General features: G+C 34.4%; 1 protein-coding gene across 1 annotated transcript in view; it reads left to right on the top strand.

The window, feature by feature from the left end:
* Nell2 (neural EGFL like 2) overlaps positions 1-14365 on the top strand; it is a 377837-nt gene extending 363472 nt beyond the window's left edge. The window contains exons 18-21 of the mRNA XM_046435982.2: positions 404-597; positions 1622-1798; positions 3358-3582; positions 13646-14365. Coding sequence (XP_046291938.1) covers positions 404-597; positions 1622-1798; positions 3358-3582; positions 13646-13696 — 647 coding nt within the window. The 3' untranslated portion in view covers positions 13697-14365. The remainder of the gene's footprint in view (positions 1-403; positions 598-1621; positions 1799-3357; positions 3583-13645) is intronic.
* The last annotated feature ends 12652 nt before the right edge of the window (positions 14366-27017 follow it).

Here is a 27017-nt window from a genome sequence, read left to right as displayed (position 1 = left end):
CTCTCCAACTAAGAAGGGATGTCTGTGAGTACCAGCTTAACATTGGGGATGATATCCCTTTTAGAATTTCTGCTACCATGGTGTTTTGTATGATAAATTGAGTTATATTCTTACTTTCAAAAATATTAATGTTTCATAAAGCCTAATGGTATTTACAGAGATAAAAATTTGAAATTTTAGCCAATATTATCTGGTTTGTAAAATCAAATGTTGATAATATTTTCCTGGGAAATCCCCAGGTCATTCACAATGCTTTAGTCAGCATTTAATAGGAGATGCATACCAGTAAGGTGAAAATTAATTTACAGTTAAATGCTTTATGTCAGGAGGCAACTTGCCTGATTGAAATGATTTGAAACAGCATATTCTAAGCACACTGCATGCTGCTGCTTCTTGGCTATAGATATAGATGAATGTGGGACTGGAAGGCACAGCTGTGCCAATGATACCATTTGCTTCAACTTGGATGGCGGATATGATTGTCGGTGTCCTCATGGAAAGAATTGCACTGGGGACTGCATCCATGATGGAAAAGTCAAACACAATGGTCAGATTTGGGTGTTGGAAAATGACCGGTGCTCTGTGTGTTCATGTCAGGTTAGTATAAATAAATCTGCATTTATTTTAATTGTACAGTTCAATGAGTCTTAATAAATGAATGCATCCATTTAACCACCATCACAATTAATATTATTGAACATTTCTAGTAACCCAGATGTTGCCTGTATCCCTTCCTAGTTAATCCTGTACACACAAAGGCAAACTCACCTTCTATTTCTTATAGATAAAATTAATACTTTCTAGAGCCTCCTATAAATGGAATCACAAGGTACATTCTCTTTCTGTCTGACTTCTTTATTTCAACATGTGTTCTTTGAGATTGGTTCAGTTGTTACATATATCTCTTCCATTATATTGCTGAACAGAAGTCCATTGTGTCATACTACTACACTGTGTTTATCTCTTCACATGGTGATAAGATTTTATTACTATGTTCATTTTTCCATAGTCAAAATATCATGTTTGAGTGAATACATAAATGAAACCAGAATAGACAAGCTATGACCCAAGGGTGAAAAATATCGATTTGGACTATATTTCAATTTTAGAAAGGTATTTTGTTATATGTACCAGTTTACAATAGAGACTTAAATTATAGTTAAATGAATAATACTATGTACTAGAGACTCAGTAAGCATGAAGGAAATTGATAACAGTGTGTACAAAAACATAAGGTTTAAAATATTGCAGATATTTAGCAAATACTTGCCTTCTCACAAAACAAAATTTAGATAGTATTCAAATTACTATACTAATACACAAATATGTGAATATTTATACATCTGTACACTCATTTATATGTATATAAGGACCATACAGGGTTATCATTCCAATTACTTCTGGAAAATTTCTTTCTGTTCAAGTCATTTGAGGAGGAGTATGTAGAAAGGAAATTGGAAGTCCTCCAGCTTGGGTAATTTCTACATGTTAACTACAAGATGGAATTTTAAAGAAACTATATTGTGTTTAGTAAACTGTGTGAATTATTTCATCCTCCATGTGATGTTAGTACACTGAGAAATGGAGGGTTTGGTATGCTTATTTTTACCTTCCCATACAGAACGGGTTCGTTATGTGTCGACGGATGGTTTGTGATTGTGAGAATCCTACAGTTGATCTTTTTTGCTGCCCTGAATGTGATCCAAGGCTTAGCAGTCAGTGCCTCCATCAAAATGGGGAAACCTTATACAACAGTGGTGATACCTGGGTCCAGAATTGCCAACAGTGCCGCTGCCTGGTAAGTTTAGGTACACGAAATGGAGAGAAAGCTTAGGCCTGGAAGCTAAACAGAAAAGCAGCAGCCCTGTCCTTGCTGTCTACTGTTAGCCAGTACCTGGCCATAGTATTGGCAATTTCAAAAAATGAGCTTGGTCAGGATGATAAACTGGTGGACCAGAGAAGAACATTCTTTGTTAGAAGTGGCACATTACATTGTGCATTCTTTTTTCTGAGAGTGATGTCTCTTTCAGGTGTATTTCCAAGTCTCAAAGAAAGAAAAGAGTCCTGCTTCCCTCATCCCACCTAGTTTATGCTTACTTAAAGACAATTGTGGGTAGCACAATAGCAAATGTGAAAAAATAAAACATTCTTTTTCCACACAGAGATTTTGTTAATCCATTTCTTCATTTCTCACACTTAAAAAAGGCAAAAACAAAAATCAACATTCTTTTCCTTATGAAGTTTGTTGCTGTCAGGGCTATTCTGTGGGCACCTTCTTTTGTACATACTATGAATATGAAATAAATACATAAAGAATTGAATTTTAAAATAAGGTTTGTGAAATTTTCCTGGAAACAATAAGTAAAGACTTGATAAAGAAAACACTGACTTTTTTTCAGTTGAGCAAATGTTTTGTTTCTAATTATGTAAAAGAAAAGGAAAATTGCTCTACGTGTCTTCGTAGTAGACAGTTTCACAGAAGAGGCTACTTTTAAACTTATGGCTAATTTCCTATTTGTGTGAGGATTTTTTTTGAGGCAATGATTTTTTCTGTTACTTCTTTTTTATTATCTCAACCCAAAAATCAATTGAAAGAGCAAGGTCAGTTTCTGTGCCTGAAGGCTGCTTTCATCTCGAATGCCATGAGATTTGGAATCATGAAGAAAATAGGAAACAGGTGGGAACCATGTTTTTAAAAAGATACAGTTTACACAATTTTCCCACATGGAATAAAAAAGACTGAAGAAGTCAGTTCCTAGGTTTTGGGGATTTTCATGTTGTTTGTTTGGGTTTGGGTTTTTTGTTGTTGTTTGTTTGTTTGTTTTGCAGGATTTGAGGAGTGGCTCAAAGTCCTTACACTGAGAAACACATAAATGAACATGAAAATTGTCAAATTCCTTTCATTTTTTTGTTCATTTTAGTAAATGGACAAAGCTTTCTCTATGAGAAAGGAATAAATGAAAAGTTAGAAGAAAAAAGATCAAAAAATGATCTCATGATCAGAAAGTTAAATGGAAGCATTCTTCCACATTAAACAGTTTTTCTTTGTCAGGGAAAAGAAAGGGGCATGCAATTTTTATTTTTTTAAGAGAAATGGTTGTTGATTTTGCTTTATTATTATTCTTTTTTTAATCCTTGAAAAGTGCTTATAAACCTAGCTTCAGGATAGATCTCATCACTCTGAGAGGGCTTTCGTAGATTCCTTGTAAGATTCACTGGCTTTAAAGGTCTAAATGTAAATATCAATCAAATAAATTGAGTATTCAGTAAACATTGTGTTCCCCTCCTTCTTCTCTGCCTCCTTCCATTTTCTCCCTTCCTCTCCATCTGGTCCTTACTCATCTGTTTTTCTTATAGCAAGGGGAAGTTGACTGTTGGCCCCTGCCTTGCCCAGATGTGGAGTGTGAATTCAGTGTCCTTCCAGAGAATGAATGCTGCCCACGCTGTGTCACCGACCCTTGCCAGGCAGATACCATCCGCAATGACATCACCAAAACTTGCCTGGACGAGATGAATGTGGTTCGCTTCACTGGGTCCTCTTGGATCAAACATGGCACTGAGTGTACTCTCTGCCAGTGCAAGGTAAATCCCATTAAATTCAGGTACTGAAAGTACTTTGCCAGCAGCACCCAGGGCTCAGAGGTACTAGTGTGCTTAACCTGAACAATGGGAAGCATTTTTTTCCCTATTTGTTGTTCAAACAGAGGTGGGAGGAGTGTGGCTCAGGTTTATTAGAACCAAGGCTGACTTTCTCATGCATCCTCCAATGTATATTCAGGGAGAAGGAGAGTGAATGGACTGAAGCCAGAATGATCAGTAGAAACACCCTACTTATACTGCCCTAATGTATCAAACTGTACACATCTTTAAAACGACGATGAAGCAAACTACATGTTTCTTCGGTCATGTTAGAAAACAATATTATATTGATTTGTATATAGTTATTTTACAAGGTCTGTAAAATATATTGACAAAGTAGATACATTGCATTTTCTAAAGTAGAAATCAATATGGCAAAAATGGGCATGTTTCTTGGTTTGTTATGGTCAATTACATTGAATTGAAGAGTTTAAGATCTGTGTTTACCATATTCCTTCCGTTGGTGAGAAATCAGTATATAGATTTTTCTCTTCTCATGGGAAAATAGAGCATTATACCTTTTACTTCAGTGAAAGCAAAAAGTGGATAACATAGGCAAAGTAGAAGGAGTTCATGGATAGTGACCAAGTTGAAAGCATTATGATTTTTATTCCTATAAAATTGAATGGTTTTGTACTTCATATTTATAATTTTGGGAACAACACTGAAACTAAATAATATAAAGGCTTAACAACAACAAAAAGCAAAAACACCAGATTTTTGCAACATTGCATGTCCATATCTGCTCTGGTTTGTGAGAATTTTCATCTTGTGAAGTTCTCAATACAGCAACTTAATTCAAATTTACTTGATATAAATTCTTATTAAGGTAGCTTGATGTAATGGAACCAAGACATATAAAATTATTTAGGACTTAAGATATTTTTTTTCCTCTTTCATACCCAAATCTCTTGCTCTTTTAATCATATAATTTGTCAGTCAAGCTTTTTGATTGATCATTTACTGCTGTTTTCTGAAAGCACACCAGCAAACTTGAAGGTATCCAGTACAATAATTTACTAATAATGTATCTGCAGTGTTTCTTTTTTAATATATGTTTAGCATGAGTACACTTAATAGTACATATCTCAAAACTTCAGTGCTAGTGTCCAAACAGGGAATTCTTTCTGACATTTAATTACTGAATAGAATTGGGTCCTTCCTCACCCTTATCTAACTGTACAGAGTAGTGACAACAAAAATATATGCCACATGATAGAAGGAGATGTATATATAGCTCAGATGGGTACTTTTAGTAAGTAAAATGCATTCAAGTAACAGGCAGTAAACATTAGTATGTTTTCTTAAGTAAAGAGCATGAATAAGCCTGCCATTCACTACTTTATAAACAACTGTTAGAAACTTTTGACTGTTAGTAGGAATGTGTTCCAGAAAATGTATTTTGATAGTAAAATTATTTCTTCTTGTCACATGGTGCTGATCTTAGATGTAATATTTGAGGTCATTTGCCTTCTTATTAAATGAGTTATAACAGTAAGTTCAATTTTACCAAATTTAGCCCAAATATTCATTTTATTACATTTATTTTGTGTTATTTTAAAAATGAAGTTTATGCAAAACAAGTATTAGGTATGGCTTTGGAGGTAAGCATTCTTCACAATTCAGTGTTTCCAGAGCACATTACCTCCCCATTCCACCCTACTTTGAGTTATTCATTTTTAGTCAGTAAATAAATGTCAAAGCTGAAAACATTCTAATTGGATTATTATTGCTGTAAAATTTAATTTAGTGGCTTTAGTACTTCATTTTTTAATTTTGGAATCAACTCTAAAACTAAATAAATAATCTCAAAGCCTAACAACAGTGTGGGCATTATGCTGGTACCTGGGATGTAGTAATCAGCATTCCTGGAAATAATTGTCTAGAGTGATCCTATGCAGGTTATTGGAATTTAAATTAGTGAAAATTAAACAAATTTAAAATATAGTTTCTCAGTCACACTGGCCCTGTTCAGTTGCTCAATAGCCACATGTGGCTACTAGCTATAATATTAGACAGTACGTGTAGAGAACATTTCTGTCATCACAGGGTGTCCTATTTTGACAAGAGTAGGTCTAGAGGTCAAGAACATGGTCTGAAAATCAGGATATCTGGAGTCAAAGCATAGTCAGAAATATTAATTATATGATTTCAGGAGACCTTCTTCAATTTCTCTGTGGTTTAGCTTGCTTACCTGAAAAATGTGAATAATAGTAGTACCGGAAAGTAATAGTATCTACTTGAGATGGTTGCTATAAGAATTAAGTGAAATATCCACACAGGAAATTTCATGGCCAACACATTGAGAGAAAGTATTCAATAAATGTGGGTTTCTATGTGAACTAAATGGATATTTATAAAGTCATGACACAGATGAAGACAACATTACAACTGTGATAGAAGGTTTGTAGGAAAGATTTACTGTACTTAGAGGCTATACAGTTACAAGGAATAAATATCTCTTAAAGTAAGGCAACATCAAGAGTTACCTGTGGAAAACAGGGTAAGATTTTTCCCTTTCACCTTTTTGAAGGTATCTTCAAATTTAATTTTCTAAGGTTAAAAAATGCATCTTTCACTCAAAAGTTGAACTCCTGAGTCAAAAATAATTAATAAGGTTACCTTTCCTAAATCTCATAGAGAAGCATCCTTTTAATTGGTCATAGAGTTTTGAGCTTCAGACAACAAAGAGGATTATCCAGGTGAGAAATAAGAAGAGGGAGATATTACAAGTCCTGTTCCTTTAATAAATCATCACTCAGCAGGAACCTTTTCCAATTGGAAACCAGGGGATGTCTTTGACTCCTAAGGAGACTGTGATATAATACTGAAACAAGTGAGTTTTGGTAGAAAATGCAGTGTAATAAGAATAAAGTTCCTGACTTCCTAAATGTTACCTTTATGTATCAAAAACTGCAAAATTGAAGTTGTGAAAGTGGATCTCTGCACTAATATTAGAATAAATAACTAGACCTAAGAACCAAATTCATAGACAGGAAAAATTATAATAAAGTTTCAATATATGATCAAGACTGCTTTGAAAAGATTATTCCATAAATATTTGAATGACTAGATAACAACTTATGGAAAATAATTTGATATAATGTGTTATATTAAAACAAAATCCATGAATAAGGTATTAAGCATTAAAAATAAATCAAAACAAATAAAATAATTTTATATCAATCAAATTTCTAAAAGACAGATGCCTTTTCTAACTTCAATATGATAAAATATACCTCAAAGAAAGCTTAGAGCTTCTATAGCAATCAATATTTAGCAAAGAAAAAGAAACTAGAGACTGGGAAAATATTTTCATCAGATTTAATTAGTTTCTTTTTAGACTAAAACCAAAAAAATTAATAAAAAACATTTATTTCCCTATAAATAAAGTAGCAAAGGATGAATAAACATTTCACTAAAAAAATAGCTATTAACATAAAAGGAACTCATTTAACCTTTAAATAATTTAAACTTAAATGTAGACTAGCTGAATAAATCATTATATTAATATACTATAGTAAAAAAGAAAAGGGCCACAATAATCTCTAATGCTCACAGAGCTGTACTTGAATTGTTATATTATACGCTATTCTTGTCATTGAAAAATACATGTCAACAGCCATACCCCCATCCATTGCAATTTCAGTTTTGAGGGCCTAGCCTAACAAAAAATCTGAAATCTAAACTATAGAATTATATATGCATAGCAATATTGATCTCAATATTATTTGGCATGCAAAATCATGCCAGAATTTTCAAAAGAAACATGATTAGATCAATCATAGTAATTCTATATGATGCAATTTTGATATTACATATTATAATACATATGTATCAAATGTATTGATTATATAATTATATATCCTAAATTATATTTACATTATACTGTGATGTTATATGATACTATGATATTATTTGATACTATTATATAATACTATGATATTATGATACTATGATATTATATGATACTATAAGATATATAAGATATTATTTAGTCATCAAATTAACATGGTGCTTATAATTACCCATTAAGATAAATATGATATATAATCACATATGTACTTTGACTATAATAAGGTTGAAAATAAAGGGGTATGAAATTGGATTCTACTAAATTATTGATAGTAGTATATATTTTATACAGATACCAGGGGATATGGATATATGGATATATATATATATATATATATATATATATATATATATATATATATATATATATATATATGTATGTATATATACACTTAAAATTAAAAGCTGTCTCCTAAATTTGATTTGTAGAGTTTAGTATGAAAAGAGCAAAAACAACTTTAGCAATAAATACATACAGAAATGGCAGGGTCATAAGGAAGCTTATTTTACTGTGTCACAATGTAAAAATAATTGCTATTTAAAATTAGCATTGATAATGAGTGATAATATTCCTTGTAGTCAGGATGTTTTGTGAGTCACTATTTCAGTTTTTATAAAGATATTATTTATTACAGTGAAATTCACAGTTAAGTATATAATTTAATGATTTTGATAAATCAAAGTATGTAATGTATTCAACACTCTAGAGAGTGCCTTTGTGCCCTCTTTCAGGTAGTACTTTCAACAGAAAACCTCAATTTTATTTCGTAATGATAGATTCATTTTGCCTGTTTTAAAATTCCACATAAAAGAATCACATGGTATGTACCCTTTTATGTTTTTTGTCTAAATTATCTTATCCTCCTTCTGGACTTGAAATCAATTTTTTTTTGATATTTCACTTAGTGATATACTGTTTTAGACCTGCTAACTTTTTAAATTTTAGAGTATGTGTGTATGTGTGATGCTTGAAATTGAACCTATAGTCTAGGACATGGTAGGCAAACACTCTACCATTTAGCCACTCCACCCCTGTCCCTGGTTTTACAGTTGAAGTACATTTTTAATAGATAACGTACACTTAGTCTTCACTTTTTTATCCAGTGTGCAACAGGTCTTTTAACTGAGGTGTTCAGTCTACATACGTTTAATGTAATTTTTGACTCTGAGCATTCGAGGGCTATTATTTTGCCATTAGTCTCTACTTGTTCAGTGTATTCTCCATGCTCTTATTTGTTCATTCTTGCCTTTCTTTTTTAAAAACTTTAAAACTTTTTGTCCATTTTAATTGTTTTTTTTTAAATTTTAAATTATAACAACTAATTATTTTGTTTTTCTAGAGATTACTATATATCATTAACATCACATTAAAACCATATTTAATATTATACTATTAATAGAAAATATAAGAACTTTTCAATATTATAGCACAAAGGCTGATTCCAGACAGCCTTTGTGCTATAATAACATGTACTTTACAACTCTGTACATTGTAATACTTACAATCCCATATTACTTTTGCTTTAATCAGTCATATATCTTTCAAGGAATTAAATTAAAGGAAGAAAATTGTTATACTTTATACCTATCCACATATTTACCACTTCTGATGTTCTTCATTTCTTCTTAAATATAGAGTCCATCTGCTCATTTCTCTTCAGCTTGAATAAAATCCTTTAGTATCTTCTATTTTGCAAGCTAGCGGTAACAAATTCTTTTAACTTTCATTTGTCTGAAAATTTCTTTATTTTTGAAAGATTTTTTTTATTGGATATAGAAATCAGGATTTATAGATTTGTTTCCAGCCATTTAGGTGATAACTCTAGTTTTCCAGTATCCATTGTTTTGATTCAGCCATCATTTGTATCTTTGTTCCCTTGTATAGAAAATGTCTTTTTCCCTTCTGTCTCTTTTCAAATTCTCTTTGGTTTTTAATAGTTTGATTATTACATGATGGTTTAATTATCCTAAAAGACACAACAAAAAACTCTATTTTATTTCTGTTTTTCTCTTTGTCTTATAGATTTGTCTTATAGATTTAGTATGTCTATGGCCTTGTCCTCAATTTTACTTTCTTCTGCCATCTCTAATCTGTTGTTAAGAGTATCTAATGATTTTTTTTATCTCAGACATTCCACTTTTCAGTTCCAGAGTTTCCACTTAATTTCTTTTATAGTTTAATTTACTTGCTGAGATTTATCATCTGTTCATTCATTGTAACCATTTTTTAACATCTTTGAACATATTTATGATAGATAATTCCTAGTCTTCATCTACTGGTTATATCTGAGTCATCTTTGGATCAGTTACAATTCATTATTTTTCTATCAATTAGGAGCCGCATTCTCCTGGTTTTCTTCACATGTCTATTAATTTTAATAGTATATGGATATTGTGGAGGATATGTTCCTCTGAAGACTGTTTTAGTTCTGGCAGGTTTTAAATCACTGGTTAATCACCTTGTACTACAAGAACTTGGCTTTATATTAGTTAGGTATGACTACTCCAAATTTACCTTTAGTTTTAGGGTGAATATATTGCTCTTGAGATATATTACTTCTTCTTATGGCCTCTTAGGGTTTTCAGCAAAAAAAATGACTTTTCTATCAATCTTTTCTAACTTGGTAGGACATACATTTCAAGCACTGCTACCTATAATGTGAGCAGAATCCAAAATCTCTGCTTGATTTTTTTTCAAATTCTCAGCTAGGGGTCTCTTATTGTCTCTTTAAAGTCTCCTCAGTAAGTCAGCCAAGAATTTGAGGAAATTATATATTGACTTGTCCCTTACTATGTATATATTTCTCTCTCAATTTTAAGCCACTCTGCTCGTCCAGAAGCTTTCCTCTGATGTCTCTGGCCTATAAGATTGTGGCTTTCTGTTTGAGTTATAGTTCTCAATCTGTACAGACTAGGGAGTACCCTAAAGGAAGGTGCCAAGTAAAAATGATTTCACACAGTACATTTCCTTTCTTTCAAGGTTGAAATCTATCTAGTGTTTGCTTGCCACTCTCCATTGGTTTCAACTGTGTTTTATATTTTGTCCACTCTTCATATTTGTTATGTATAGGAGGATTAGCCTTACGTTAGAAATTATGCCCTTACTGAAATTGAATTGCAGTGGGCTCTTTTGTTAGTGTTTCATGTATGATCTTTGATTCTCTAATTAAGAAAGTGCCAATGATCTGGATTGTAGAGCATCTGTCCTATAAGTAGCAGAACATATTGATAAGGAATAAGAAAAACATTCCTGAAAGATTTTGGAAAATAAACAGTTTCTTCCAAAAAGCAGGTTTATGGGAGCAAGACTTTTCCTCAGAGTTCTAATGCTAGATTTGCATACCCAGTGGCAGAAGTCATCACATATTCCGTAACTCAATTTCTGCTCAAAAGTCACACGGTTTGAAAAACTGATACTCTTAGGAACCCAGTACATTCATCATGTCATGGGGCTAGCAGATTAAGAAAGATCATAAAACTAGGTTTTGTTAGAAAATCTGTGCCTCTGAGCAAAATGGTAAAGCTTTAAAATGTTGCTTGTGGTTCTTGAGATGTCTGAGTCTTTCTTTCTCATGTGCTGTCAGAATAAGAATTCTGCTTAATAGTAATTTAGAAAGGATAAGGATTCGGTTAAACTGATGATATTCTTTTTGGATAATAGACTGGCTTTTCCCCTCACTTGCTGTGTTTCAACAAAAGCTCAGGTTTTAAAATATCATTTTAAAAGTTTTATGTTACAAAAGACACTTTTGATTTTATCATATTAAAGTATAATATATCTAACACCAATTATCTGAGAAAAATAAGAATAGAGGATGAATTTTTAGAGACAGACTAACCTGGTATTTAATTCCAGCTCTATCATTTATTAACTGTGTGGTTTTGGACATAATATTAAGCTTTCTGATCTTCAGTTTCTGAACTAAAAAGTGTGACTATTAATAATGATCCCACTGGGAATGCTGTGAGATTGAAATTAGATAATGTATTTAAAATGCCTGGCAAAGTGTCTGACACAGAATACATACTCAGGAAGTGTAAGAATATTATTATCATAGTGATCGTAATAACAGTATTAACATTATTACTAGTTAACTAGTTGGGAAGAAAGTGACAAATCAGAGAAGAATGTATAGTTTTTTTATTCTTTGTAGTTTTTTACATTATTTTGATACTTTATTATGAAAGCAAATTGTGCATATCTGATCCTTCTCTTTCTATTTCTCCCATTTCATTTGTAAACTGCTTTTTCACCAACCTAAAATTCTCACCTAGTTCTTTTTTCAGTTTCTTTTTTAATAACTTTATTTTTATTTATTTATTTTTCTATATGGTGCTAAGAATTAAACCCAGTGCCTCACACATGCTGGGCAAGCACTCTACCACTGAGCCACAATCAGTCCTCAGTTTCTTAACTGTAGTAAAACTCTTGTCACTTCATTGTTTCTCCTTCTACTGTTCCCTGTGCTCTTGGTCTACCTTCATATGGAGCTGTCTTCAGATCTTGGCTCAAATATCACCTCTACAAAGAAGTCTATCCTAGCCACCAATTTAAGTAGGCAGTCTTTTGTTCATCTCATAATACTGCCTAATTTATATCCTTTTGTCTTAGTTTGGAATACTATAACAGAGTATTTTAGACTGGGTGGCTTGAACAACATAAATTCATTTTGTTATTTATTTATTTATTTTATACATGATAGTAGAATCTATTTGGATATATTTATACACCTTTCATGGTTCTAGAGGCTCAGAAACTAATTTCTCATGGTCCAAGATCAAGGTATTGGCCAAATCTGGTTTCTGATGAGGGACATCTTTCTTAGTCAGAGATAGCCATCTTCTCATATCCTCATATAGAGGACAGAAGAGAGAGAAGAAGCCAACTTTCTCATATCCTTTTTCTTAATCTGTGCATTATAGGCATACATAATAACTGTATCCATTATGCCATGTTTGTATATGCACATAGCATTTTGATCAGTCTCATTACCCTACACTTGTTTGCCTCATCGCCTCCCTCCCACTGATCTGCTTGCTCTACTCTACCAATCTCTCTTCTATTATTATTACTACTAATAGGAGTACTTTATTGTGTTATAGTTATATATGTACATAATATACATATATCGTGTATATCCATTCATATGTACTCACTGTATATTCATACATGGACATAGAATAATCTGGTAGATTTATTTCCCAGCATTTCCCCCCCATGCTTTTCCTCCTTTCTCCCTTTTGATCCCCTCTCTCTATTCTATTGGTCTCCCTTCTATTTTAGTGAGATCCCTTATCCTTATTTCCTTCCTTCCCCCTCTCCCCCACTCTTGCTCATATTCTCTCTCTCTCTCTCTCTCTCTCTCTCTCTCTCTCTCTCTCTCTCTCTCTCTCATTTCTCTTGACTTTCTGAGTCTGACTTAATTTCAGTTAACATAATGTCCTCAAGTTCCATTTGTTTACCAGCAAAAGACATAATTTCATTTCTCTTTAGGACTGAGTAAAACTCCATTATTTATATAGACCAAATTTTCTTTATCCATTCTTCTGTTGACAGGCATCTAGGCTGGGTCCATAACTTGACTATTGTGAATTGTGAGCATCTCATGTCTTTTATAAGGACACTACTGCCATTCATGATGTTCCACTCTTGTTCCCTAATTAACTCCCAAAGGCCTTGCCTCCTCTTATTATTACATTGAGGATTAGAATTTCAACATATGAATTTTGAGGGGACTCTAAACATTCAGACCATAACATTTTTCTAGCACATTTAAGTTTTAGGTTGTAAGTTTGCTTGATAGTTAATAGTTTTATCTCCCAATACACTATATGCCCTGCCATATGAAGTTAATAACCAGGTCTGCTTTATTTATCATTATAACTAGTACATATTATACTCAACATATATTTTGTGAATAAATAAATACAAGACAAAATGATACAAGTGGATACAATTGGGTAAGTAAAGTCAGTTTATCTCTTGCCACATATAATGAGACATAATTCCTTCTTTACTGATTGAGTTATGAAAAGTGATTATTCAATTCTCAGGAGAATACAATTGTGTTTTTAAGTACTAATCAATGAATGAAATTTACTAATGGCTTAAAAATTAATACTCCACAATTATTTCTACTTCTTTCTCTAGAATGGCCACATCTGTTGCTCAGTGGATCCACAGTGCCTTCAGGAGCTGTGAAGTTGACTGTCTTATGGGAGATTTCTGCTTAAAGAATGTTCTTTCATTAAAAAGACCAAAAAAAATGTTTTTAAAAATTGAATGATTTGTGGGCAGCTAAATGCAGCTTTGTTAGTAGCTGAGTAAACTTTCAATTATGATGTTTGTGGAGCTTGAGAAAATCACAAAAGGAAAATTCTTGAAAAAAAAACTAGACCACAATTCTGCCTCTTCTGTACCTGACATCACCTTGTAGAAAATGTGTGTGAAATGCACACCATAACGTCCTGACCCCTGTACGGGAAGCCTGAGCCCATCGGATCTGTTAAAGTCTTGGGCTTCATTGGTGCAGAAAATTTTCTTCTAGATCAGAATCTTCATGAATCAGTTAGGTTCCTCACTGCAGAAAATAAAATGTAAAGCAGTGAATGAATTATATTTTCAGAAGCAAAGCAAAGAACCTATAACGTGTTATGTACAGTACACACTCTGAAAAGAAATCTGAAACAAGTTATTGTAATGATAAAAAAATAATGCACAGGCATGGTTACTTAATATTTTCTAACAGGAAAAGTCATCCCCATTTCCTTGTTTTACTGCACTTATATTATTTGGTTGAATTTGTTCAGTATAAGCTCGTTCTTGTGCAAAGTTAAATAAATATTTCTCTTACCTTAGAATGTGTGAGTCTCTCTTGCTTAATGTGTTCTGCTTTTCTCCAGATGTTTCAAAATACACATTTTTTCTAGTTCTGATATAAATTTTCACTGTGTTATTTCCAAATTGAGGGGTAATTTTTCACTAAATTATATGCCTAACTAGAGGGTGAGATGGATACCCTCCTTCTGTCTCTCCAGGTCCTTAATTTTTCTACCTGCTTTTGTATCCTGGGGAATCTGACCTATATAGAAAGTATTAATAGGTTCTCTTCCCTCTGGAATCTGGTTTGATTTCGATTATACTGCAGTAGACATTAGCAGCACATCAGGAGGAAGTAAAATTTGGATATTTATGCTGCTGGCTCCCTTCCTGCCAGGTCACCACCATGATTGGCTGTGTCACCTTATTGAAGAACTGAAGAATACATTTCCTGGCAAGTGGCTTTCTCTCTTCAACCTCACCCTTTAGGTTGTGATGACTTCTTCTTGCTTCTTCTGGCTTAGAGTAACATCCCAGGCTACTCTGTCCTTGGGGGTAAGGGGATCCCTGCTCTATTTCTTGTTGTTTTCCCTATTTCCAGTCACATCTTTATAAATGGTCCCTTTGTTCAACTCCTTAATTAGACGTCTTTAAGTGTGCCATCTGTTCGCTGCCAGAATTCTGACAGATATACATAAGGAAGGGAGTGTGTGAAGGTTGGAAATGTCTTCAGGAACTGGTCCTTCACACTGCTATGTAAATCCTTCTCAAGGTTAGGAGGAATTATATTATATTCCACATTAAATCTTTCTATGCACCAAATCACAGATGAAAAATAGGTTATTCCCAATAAGGGAACTTATTCCAATAGAGCTCAATTTTTATACTTTTACTAAAGTGAAAAGGAAATACAAGTATTGTCAAATTAATTTTTACTTGCATGGAGGCATTTTTCTTTAAAGAAAAATTGAAATGGAGAGGAGATGACCACTACAAGCTACAGAAATGGTAAAGTAGCTTTTAGCTACCCCCTCACCATTGCTATGGAAACAACCTAACATAAGGTGAGCTGAGGAAAATTTATAAATGTTTTAATTCTTTGGCATGTGTAATATGTATTGCATGTGTAAATTCAAGTATCTCTCTACATTCAATATAAATGATTTTTTGCTGCCTTGTTATATTTAATTTAAAATTTCAGCAGAATATAAGGCTTATTTTTATCAGCTATTTACTATGGTAAATAGCAATTTTGTTTCCAAGAGGGCTAATTTAACATTTATTCCACATGATTTTTTATATAGGTTTGAGATTTCATACTAAATTCTCCTTTACTTGTTTTTATGAGGAGAGTAACTGTGTATGTGTGCATACTTACACATCTACCTCTGAACACACATATATTCTTTATTTAGGTACGTTATGTCTTTCTGGAAAGAAGAGATAGGCTGGGATTTTATATCCCACATCTTTTTTTTTAAGTCCTTGCAGTGTTTTGAGCATATTGGTAGCTTGTAGACTCCTGTTTTCATATACAAATGAAAGAAAGAAAACCCTTAAAATGCTGAGATGAAAGAGGGGGGAAAATAAAACCATGCCCTTCCTGGACATTATATCAGTGAATCTGCTCACATGGAACCCCACTCCAACCCCACACTCAAGGTTTATACCATAAATATTAGAACCCCAGGAAAATTATTTTATCTATAGACCCCCCAATAAAAGTAATCAGTGATTATTAAAAACCTTGTCCCTTGAAAAAGAGGTGTTTAATGCTCTCTGGTGATACCCAGGCAAAAATGCCCACCTTCTGGGAAAGTGAGAACTAAGAAGCATGAATTTAATTTGAAAGTGCTTGGTTCCTTTAAATACAAGCCTTGGTAGAAACAGTCCTTACTTCATTTCCTTTATACCCCTTTTCTGAAAAAACAAAAAGCACAAGAACATTTAAATATGATTCTTTGGTAAGTAATACATGGTAACCTGTATCATTTATCTCCCTTTTAAAACACTGCTGTATTGCTTTTTTGTTCTGCTTTATATGCTGGTAAAGAGTGTCATGGTTTGTTCAATTACACTGTAATATCACAGAACCCCTTTTATCTTCCCAATAACTTGGCTATCTATAGCCAAAGTTGAGATGCCCTGTAATTGCCTTTACAAAATGAACGGTATATCAAAGCTCTAAAACAGCAGTCAATACTCTCGAGTGTTGGAATACAGAAGTTATTCAGCTGAACAAAGCTGAAGCTACATGTACTGAATAAAAGATGAGCTTCAGTTCACTAAGCATTATCTCATCTATCAAAATTCCACATTGCTGACTAGTTAGGAGTTCTTCTGAAGGTCAGCAGATCCCACAGACATCTGTGTGGTCCCAGGCCCATGGATCTAAAGCTTAAGCACTGATGACACCAATTGCTTTTAGAGCAAAACTTTTTGTTTTTTAGTTTTTCAATGTAACGTGTTCTTGGTGCAAGAGCAAATTGATCTCAGAGTTTCATGCTGAAAGGATCCTTGAAGGCAGTAAGTGAATGCTTAAGCTCTGTGTACGTGCCAGTCACTATGGCACCTGGATGCTCCCCCTCTGCAGGGGCTGTTGCAGTAAAGTTGGTTCCTGTGTTCTCACTGACCTTTCATTATCGATGTACTGTTTTCTACCTTAGAATTCAATATCCTCCATAAAGGAATTGTCACCTCTTTGCAGAGTAATTGCCCTTAGTTAATAGACCTGCAGGTAGAAAGGCAAGAGTGCCTTGGGCTATAGAGGGTCTAGATCTGTGGTGACATAAATTGGTAAAGAACAGAACCATTGGGGGAGTTTGGACAGTGTAAACTGAGTAACAGTTTTATATTCCTTCTATTTTCCAAGAGGCAAGGACAACTCCTCCAAACCTTTAGTGTCTGTCCTGAGATTAAATTACTTTTCCACAGACTGTTTGCATAACAGATTCTGAAATTCTTCTTTATTCTGAATGACAGATGACACAACATATTACTGTCACCACCAAAATATTGCATTTAAAACATGTTCTCCTATTTATCTCTAGTGCTAGGTGCTTTTTTAAAAAATGTCTGAAATAAGAGAGTGACTACATGCAAGTGTATAAATCATATTGAGTTTATTTTTTAATAATTTTCTCTTTTAGAAACTGCAGCCATAAATAAGGAAAAATAGAAAATTTTCTGAAAAATATAAGGAACCTAGGAATACCTCTGTCAAAAGAAATGTATAAACATATGGGGAAAATATAAACCCATACTTAACAAATCTGTTTTGAGGATGTATTGTATACCAGACACTGTGCTGGGCACTGTGTACAACTTATCCCCTGTAGCAAATTCACTGCAACACAGCCACTGCAAAGAGAAGTGTCCAGGCATGACAATGAACAAAATTTGACACACCATAAGCATTTATTTATTGTTTTCTCATTCAGTACACATTCCAGTGGGTAGAAGAGAAAATTATCAAATAAGTAGATGTGATTTTAGGTGGTGATTAAATGCTGTGAAGAAAATTAAGGTGGGTTAGGTAGTGATGAAAACAGGCACGATATTTTAGATACAGTGATCAGAAAGACATTCTCTAACATCAAGAGGCAATGGAGCAAATATTTGAAGTGAGAGAATGAGCCATCTGCATACCCAGAGGGGAGAATTATAAGCAGAGGGAACTGAGTTACAGAACTGAGTTGCACATCTGAGGTGGGAACATACTTATATTTGTCTGAGTGGCATGGGCAAACTGAGGCCTGCTTGTGAAGGATGCAGTCAGAGCAGAGGCCAGCACTAAGTGAGGTCTTCCAAGACCATGATTAGGGCATTGGAATTTATTCTAAGTGACATTGGAGTCATTAGGCAGTTTTGAGCAGAGCTGCACCATCCTCTGACCATTGAAAGATTTACTCTATTGATTGTGTGGAAAATAGGAGCAGAACACAGGGTGTGGGAGGTGGTAAGAAGAAAGCAGGAGGTACATTTTAGCCACAGAATTTCAGGCCCGATGTGAATGGTTTGGACTAGAATGATAACTGACTGGGAACCAAAAGGACCTAATAAGAAGAAGATCCAGTAATGAAGAAATATGTAAGAAGGCTAAGAATAGCACCCAAAAAATGCCAACTCGCCCCAGTAGTTCTAGCAAGGAAAAAAAAAAGAGTTCCTAAAGGTCACTGTAAGTTATTAGAAAAACAAATGACTGAGACTATTTTAACTATTTTGAAGAATTACATTTAGGGACAAAGGAAATTTCTTCCATATATCAGGAAGATATAAAGTTGTAGGAATTAAGAGTGGCTGTGGCAATAAAAATGATAAATCACAGATCAATTTAATAGATATATAAAGTAGCAATAAGACCTAAGAAACCAATTAACCCATGCATAGTTAGATCCTTGATATGTAATGGATGTTACACTAAACAAAGGAGCTGTGAAGATTGGTTATAGGAAAACCAAATCATAAAGGTTTATCCTTATTTCATACAAATCAATTCCACATGGGTGAATGACCTTGATATGGAAAGTAAAATAAATTTACAAAAATATTTAGGAGAACTTTGTTGTCCTCAAAGTATTTTAAAACAGACTAACAAAATCATATACTAAAAGCATAATTAAATTCTGCTATTTAAGATGGATGAAAAGATCAATGACTTGAAAATATAATGCTATTATATGTAATCACAAAAAGTTGGAAACTGGAACCTATCTATCTATATGTATAGATTTTTTTTTCTTTTTTTAAATTTATATATAACAGCAGCATGCATTACAATTCTTATTACATATATAGAGCACAACTTTTCATATCTCTGGTTTTGTACATAGTATATTCACACCAACTCATGTCTTCATACATGTACTTTGGATAATAATGATCATCACATTCCACTATCATTGATAACCTTATGCCCCCTCCCTTCCCCTTCAACCCCTCTGCCCTATCTAGAGTTTTTCTATTCCTCTCATGCTCCCTCTCCCTACCCCACTATGAATCAACCTCCTTATATCAGAGGAAAACATTCGGCATTTGGTTTTTTGGGATTGGTTAACTTCACTTAGCATTATCTTCTCTAACTTCATCCATTTACTTACAAATGCCATGATTTTATTCTCTTTTATTACTGAGTAATATTCCATGGTGTATATATGCCACATTTTAAGAGAAAGTATTCCAGAGACAAATGGACAAAAAAAATGTGTATAATAGGTATTTCACAAGAAAGGAAACCCTAAATGTCTAATGAATATGTGAAAATTGCTTGGTCTCACTAGTAATCAAGTAAATAAGTGTATCTTAAAACCATAATGACAAAACTTGGAAAAAGTGACAACAGAGGAACTCATTCACACAGTATACACATGTCTACAGCCACTTTGGAAGATAGTTTCACAGGGTCTAAAATTGAACCTTCGAACCACTCATGACCAGGATGTACATCTGAGCCTCGTAGTTCATGATCTAGACCTGCACTGTCAATAACCATTGGCCATGTGATACTATTACATTTAAATTAAATTCAAGCAAATAAAAATTCAATTCCATGGTCGCACGATCCACATTTCAAGAGCTCAGTAGCCACTCTGTGACTAGCGTCTACTGATTACTATTTTAGACAACAATCTACATTTCTATTCATCGTAGAAAGTTCTATTGAATAGCACTGACTTAGAAAATGTCTTATGCATGTGTACAAGAGGACACATAAATATATTCATATAGTATTAATTATAATAACAAAATATCAGAAACCATGCAAATATCATTTAATAGGCTCACTGATAAACAAAACATCATACATTTGGAAAACTCTATAACAATGAAAATGAATAAGAATGGCATATAGCAAAATGGATGAGTCTCAGAAACAATGTTTAGAAAAATATCAAGATATATGAATGCACCACAGTGAAACTCCACATCATAAATCACCACAAGAATGAATCCTAATTAGAATAAGTTATACTCCATCCATATATGTATATGTCAAAATTCATTCTACTGTCATGTATATCTAAAAGGAACAAATAAAAAAAGAAAATATCAAGAGGCAGAATATAGATACATAATAAGGCATTTATATAAATTTTTTAAGTCTGAAAACTAATTTGTGTTAGGAATTTATGTATAAATGTGTAAATATTTAAAATGCATGGGAATGATAAACATCAAATTAAGATAATGATTATCTTTAAAAGGCAGAAGAAGGGTGTCAGGTATATAGGATGTATAACTCTTTTGTTAACATTGTCCTATTATTTCACATGTACCAACTATTTCCAAATAATGCTATTTCTAATATTCAGGAACATGAATTTACAAATTGATTAAATGTGTTATTTATTTATTTTTTCATTCTAGAAATATGTGTATACTTGCATTCAAATATAGTTAATATAATACATAATTTTATTTTAAATATATACTTATATTTATGCTCTCCAGACTAAGCTGGTTAGTTTTTTACATGCATAGGAAATGTTATGTTTATTGAAGCAAATCTTTAAAAGAAGTATATGCAGTAATACCTAAAAATTTTTCATTCCTGAATATTTACTTAAATACAGTATGACTTTAAAGACAAATTATAAAACAAGAAATACTATAATAATCTTGCCACCTTTGTAATTACTTTTACTTTTTGCTTATTTATGTATCTAAATATCTTAGTTACTCATGTATTATTTTTATTTCTATATTTGCTAGCATTTTATTGTAAATAATTATTACAATAAAATTATTTTTTCCACGAAATTTTGATGACAGGTAAATATTTCTTTGATTTGTTGGAAGTACAGTTTATTTACTTCTTTTCCCCCCACTATTTTAGATGCCTCTGTAATTCATGTAAGTTATTTCCTAAGACAATATCAAGAGTAGATTTAATGAAGCCAGCTCTGGACAGCTCTTTATAGTATGATTTGACTTGTGTTATTGCTTTTCCAAAGGCTGTATCAATGTATAATACCACCAGTGATGTGTGGAATTAGTTTTAAAACAACTTTGTCCTGTTGGATAGTATCAATTTAATTTTAGTCCTCTATTGTGTTTCTTTTGTATACAATGATACACTTCTGTTTTACTTTGAAGTTCTTTTTTTTTTTTTTAATTTTTTATTGTGGGTTGTTCAAAACATTACAAATTTCTTGACATATCATATTCCACACTTTGATTCTAGTGGGTTATGAACTCCCACCTTCACCCCATACACAGATTGCAGATTCACATCAGTTACACATCCATTGATTTACAAATTGCCATACTAGTGTCTGTTGTGCTCCGCTGCCTTTCCCATCATCCACCCTCCCCCCTCCCCACCTCTCCCCTCCCCTCCCCTCCTCTCTCTCTACCCCCTCCACTGTATAACCCTGAGGGTCTCCTTCCATTACCGTGCAATTTACCTTCTCTCTCCCTTTCCCTCCCACCTCTCATCCCTGTTAAATGTTAATCTTCTTCTCCTGTTCTTCGTCCCTACTCTGTTCTTAGTTACTTTCCTTATATCAAAGAAGACATTTGGCATTTGTTTTTTAGGGATTGGCTAGCTTCACTTAGCATAATCTGCTCTAATGCCATCCATTTCCCTGTAAATTCTATGATTTTGTCATTTTTTAATGCAGAGTAATACTCCATTGTGTATAAATGCCACATTTTTTTTATCCATTCGTCTATTGAAGGGCATCTAGGTTGGTTCCACAGTCTTGCTATTGTGAACTGTGCTGCTATGAACATCGATGTAGCAGTGTCCCTGTAGCATGCTCTTTTTAGGTCTTTAGGGAATAGACCAAGAAGGGGAATAGCTGGGTCAAATGGTGGCTCCATTCCCAGCTTTCCAAGAAATCTCCATACTGCTTTCCAAATTGGCTGCACCAATCTGCAGTCCCACCAGCAATGTACAAGTGTACCCTTTTCCCCACATCCTCGCCAGCACTTGTTGTTGTTTGACTTCCTAATGGCTGCCAATCTTACTGGAGTGAGATGGTATCTTAGGGTGGTTTTGATTTGCATTTCTCTGACAGCTAGAGATGTTGAGCATTTTTTCATGTACTTGTTGATTGACTGTATGTCCTCCTCTGTGAAGTGTCTGTTCAGGTCCTTGGCCCATTTGTTGATTGGGTTGTTTGTTCTCTTATTGTCTAATTTTTTGAGTTCTTTGTATACTCTGGATATTAGGGCTCTATCTGAAGTGTGAGGAGTAAAGATTTGTTCCCAGGATGTAGGCTCCCTATTTACCTCTCTTATTGTTTCTTTTGCTGAGAAAAAACTTCTTAGTTTGAGTAAGTCCCATTTGTTGATTCTAGTTATTAACTTTTGTGCTATGGGTGTCCTATTGAGGAATTTGGAGCCCGACCCCACCGACTGTAGATCGTAGCCAACTTTTTCTTCTATCAGACGGCGCGTCTCTGATTTGATATCAAGTTCCTTGATCCATTTTGAATTCACTTTTGTGCATGGCGAGAGAAAGGGATTCAGTTTCATTTTGTTGCATATGGATTTCCAGTTTTCCCAGCACCATTTGTTGAAGATGCTATCCTTCCTCCATTGCATGCTTTTAGCCCCTTTATCAAATATAAGATAGTTGTAGTTTTGTGGATTGGTTTCTGTGTCCTCTATTCTGTACCATTGGTCCACACGCCTGTTTTGGTACCAGTACCATGCTGTTTTTGTTACTATTGCTCTGTAGTATAGTTTGAAGTCTGGTATCGCTATACCGCCTGATTCACACTTCTTGCTTAGCATTGTTTTTGCTATTCTGGGTCTTTTATTTTTCCATATGAATTTCATGATTGCTTTCTCTATTTCTACAAGAAATGCCGTTGGGATTTTGATTGGCATTGCATTAAACCTATAGAGAACTTTTGGTAATATCGCCATTTTGATGATGTTAGTTCTGCCTATCCATGAACAGGGTATATTTTTCCATCTTCTAAGATCTTCTTCTATTTCTCTCTTTAGGGTTCTGTAGTTTTCATTGTATAAGTCTTTCACCTCTTTTGTTAGGTTGATTCCCAAGTATTTTATTTTTTTTGAAGATATTTTGAATGGAGTGGTTGTCCTCATTTCCATTTCAGAGGATTTGTCGCTGATATACAGGAATGCCTTTGATTTATGCGTGTTGATTTTAAATCCTGCCACTTTGCTGAATTCATTTATTAGCTCTAATAGTTTCTTTGTAGAGCCTTTTGGGTCTGCTAGGTATAGAATCATATCATCTGCAAATAGTGATAATTTAATTTCTTCTTTTCCTATTTTTATGCCTTTAATTTCTTTCGTCTGTCTAATTGCTCTGGCCAGTGTTTCGAGAACTATGTTGAAGAGAAGTGGAGAGAGAGGGCATCCCTGTCTTGTTCCAGATTTTAGAGGGAATGCCTTCAGTTTTTCTCCATTCAGAATAATGCTAGCCTGAGGCTTAGCATAGATTGCTTTTACAATATTGAGGTATGTTCCTGTTATCCCTAGTTTTTCTAGAGTTTTGAACATAAAGGGATGCTGTACTTTGTCAAATGCTTTTTCCGCATCTATCGAGATGATCATATGGTTCTTATTTTTAAGTCTATTGATGTGGTGAATAACATTTATTGATTTCCGTATATTGAACCAGCCTTGCATCCCAGGGATGAATCCTACTTGATCATGGTGTACAATTTTTTTTATATGTTTTTGTATCCGATTCGCCAGAATTTTATTGAGGATTTTTGCATCTAGGTTCTTTAGAGATATTGGTCTGTAGTTTTCTTTCTTTGAAGTGTCTTTGTCTGGTTTAGGTATCAGGGTGATGTTGGCCTCATAGAATGAATTTGGAAGTTCTCCCTCCTTTTCTATTTCCTGAAGTAGCTTGAAAAGTATTGGTATTAGTTCTTCTTTAAAGGTTTTGTAAAATTCTGCTGTATACCCATCGGGACCTGGGCTTTTCTTAGTTGGTAGTCTTTTTATGGTTTCTTCTATCTCCTCAATTGATATTGGTCTGTTTAGGTTTTCTATATCCTCCTGACTCAATCTGGGCAGATCATATGACTTAAGAAATTTATCTATGCCTTCACTATCTTCTAATTTATTGGAGTATAAGGATTTGCCGGAGTCCGGCTGCAGCAGAATAATCAGGGGGGTGACGAATAACTTGTGTACGTTGATACAGCAGGAGTGGGAGCCCTTTATTGCAGGACAGGAGCAGTATTTATACATTCCACACAGCTTATCTAATTAGCATAAACTAGATACATCAGTCAACCAATAAGGAATCTCCACACTTAATGGCTCGCTTTTGTTACTTCTCAAACCACTCCCTCTGGCATTTTGCCAGGCACCATCCAGACTTGTTTACGAACTCTAACATTCCCCTGGCAAAATGCCAGGTGTTATTTTTGACTTGTTTACAGACTCTAACATTTCCCCCTTTTGTTTAATTTAAATAACGACCATAGTGGTTTTTACAGAAACACCATAAGTAACCTGCTACAAACAGAAAGGGAGGATACAAAATGTCACAATACCAAGCCAATTGATGGCTCCATGCAAGAAGCCCTTGGAAAAATTATACCAGCAATGACACTGTTAGCAAAGATACCGAATTACAATTTGTTATAGATTACAGTTTGTTGTCTCAGTCCAGGTAAAGCAGTGTCTCAATAGATTAACTCACAGTCCCGGTAAATCACAGTCCAGGTAAGTTCTACAGGCAGCTAGCTTAAATCACAGTCCAGGTAAGTTCTGCAGGCAGCTAGCTTAAATCACAGTCCAGGTAAGTTCTGCAGGCAGCTAGCTTGATCCGAAGTCTCGTCCGGTTCTCAGCTGAAATCTCAGTCCGGTTCTCAGCAACACTGGAAATTCTTCCACCTTGGTCTTTACCGGCACTGGGACGAAGGCAGGAACTCCGGATGGCTAAAGAAAATCCTGTAGCATTCTACTAAGAAAACAACCTTCTGAACAATTTAGTACATTATATCAAGGTTTTTTTGCATTTGAAATAAGCATTAATAGTGCTCATTACTCATTAGCTTCCAGGTGTGGGAGAACCATTGTAGTTTAGTTATTGGCATTGAAAATGACCAAACATCAGGGACACCAGTAGTGTCTTCTGCTGGCTGTAGTGCCTGGGCAGCCCCAGATGGCCCTGGGGAGTGTCCCGGACTCAAACTGCTATTGGGCACAGGGAGCAAGAGCCTGCGAGACTGTGCCTCCAGGTCAGGTCTAGATTTGGGCTCGCGGCAGTGGAAGAGCCAGCTCCCTGGCCAGGAGGCAGGGAAGGGCCAGTCGCCGCCACCTCTTGGAAAATCCTTGTTGCGCTGTGACCGGCTTGCACACTCGGCAGCCGCCTCTCCGCTTCACGCACCCTCAGGTAATGAAAAGTATTTAGTAATAGCCTTTTGCTGCAACTTTTTTTCTGATAATCCTTCTTCTGAACTTTCTTTTTCTTTTTGATTAGAGTTCTTGGGCTTTTATCAACACATGCCCTAACTATTCTTGGTTCCACTGGGGTGCCTTCTTCCCTTAGTAATTTACTTCTCACCCCTTCCATATTTTCGTCACAAAGACAATACAATACACTGAGACAAAACAAGACACAAACATACTGCATCAATCTTCTCCATTTTCTCGAAATGGCCATTTTTTCTCTCACCCTATCTGCCTAGGGACGAGCAGATTTGCTCCCGTCCTATCTATGGACGGGCAGCTTTTTTTCGTCACTTACCCCCGAGTGTCCCTGGGCTCCCCGTACGGGCCACCATCTGCCGGAGTCCGGCTGCAGCAGAATAATCAGGGGGGTGACGAATAACTTGTGTACGTTGATACAGCAGGAGTGGGAGCCCTTTATTGCAGGACAGGAGCAGTATTTATACATTCCACACAGCTTATCTAATTAGCATAAACTAGATACATCAGTCAACCAATAAGGAATCTCCACACTTAATGGCTCGCTTTTGTTACTTCTCAAACCACTCCCTCTGGCATTTTGCCAGGCACCATCCAGACTTGTTTACGAACTCTAACATTCCCCTGGCAAAATGCCAGGTGTTATTTTTGACTTGTTTACAGACTCTAACAAGGATTCAAAATAGTTTTTGATTATCTTCTGTATTTCTGAAGTGTCTGTTGTGATATTGCCTTTTTCATCCCGTATGCTAGTAATTTGAGTTCTCTCTCTTCTTCTCTTCACTAGCATCGCTAAGGGTCTGTCGATTTTGTTTATTTTTTCAAAGAACCAACTTTTAGTTTTGTCAATTTTTTCAATTGTTTCTTTTGTTTCGATTTCATTAATTTCAGCTCTGATTTTAATTATTTCTTGCCTTCTACTTCTTTTGCTGTTGTTTTGCTCTTCTTTTTCAAGGATTTTGAGATGAAGTATGAGATCATTTATTTGTTGGTTTTTTCTTTTTTTAAGGAATGAACTCCAAGCAATGAATTTTCCTCTTAGAACTGCTTTCAATGTGTCCCATAGATTCCGATATGTTGTGTCTGTGTTTTCATTTATCTCTAAGAATTTTTTAATTTCCTCCTTGATGTCTTCTATAACCCATTGATCATTCAGTAACCTATTGTTCATTCTCCAATTGATGTATGCTTTTTCCTTCCTTCTTTTATCGTTGATTTTCAGTTTCATTCCATTATGATCAGATAAGATGCATGGTAATATCTCTACTCCTTTATATTGTCTAAGAGTTGCCCTGTGACATAATATATGATCTATTTTTGAGAAGGATCC

This window comes from Marmota monax, unplaced genomic scaffold (assembly GCF_021218885.2).
Source record: "Marmota monax isolate L192 unplaced genomic scaffold, Marmota_monax_Labrador192_F-V1.1 WCK01_AAM20220418_F8-fsc00012, whole genome shotgun sequence".
Classification (NCBI taxonomy): Eukaryota; Metazoa; Chordata; class Mammalia; order Rodentia; family Sciuridae; genus Marmota; species Marmota monax.
This window is presented reverse-complemented; position numbering and strand designations above follow the sequence as displayed.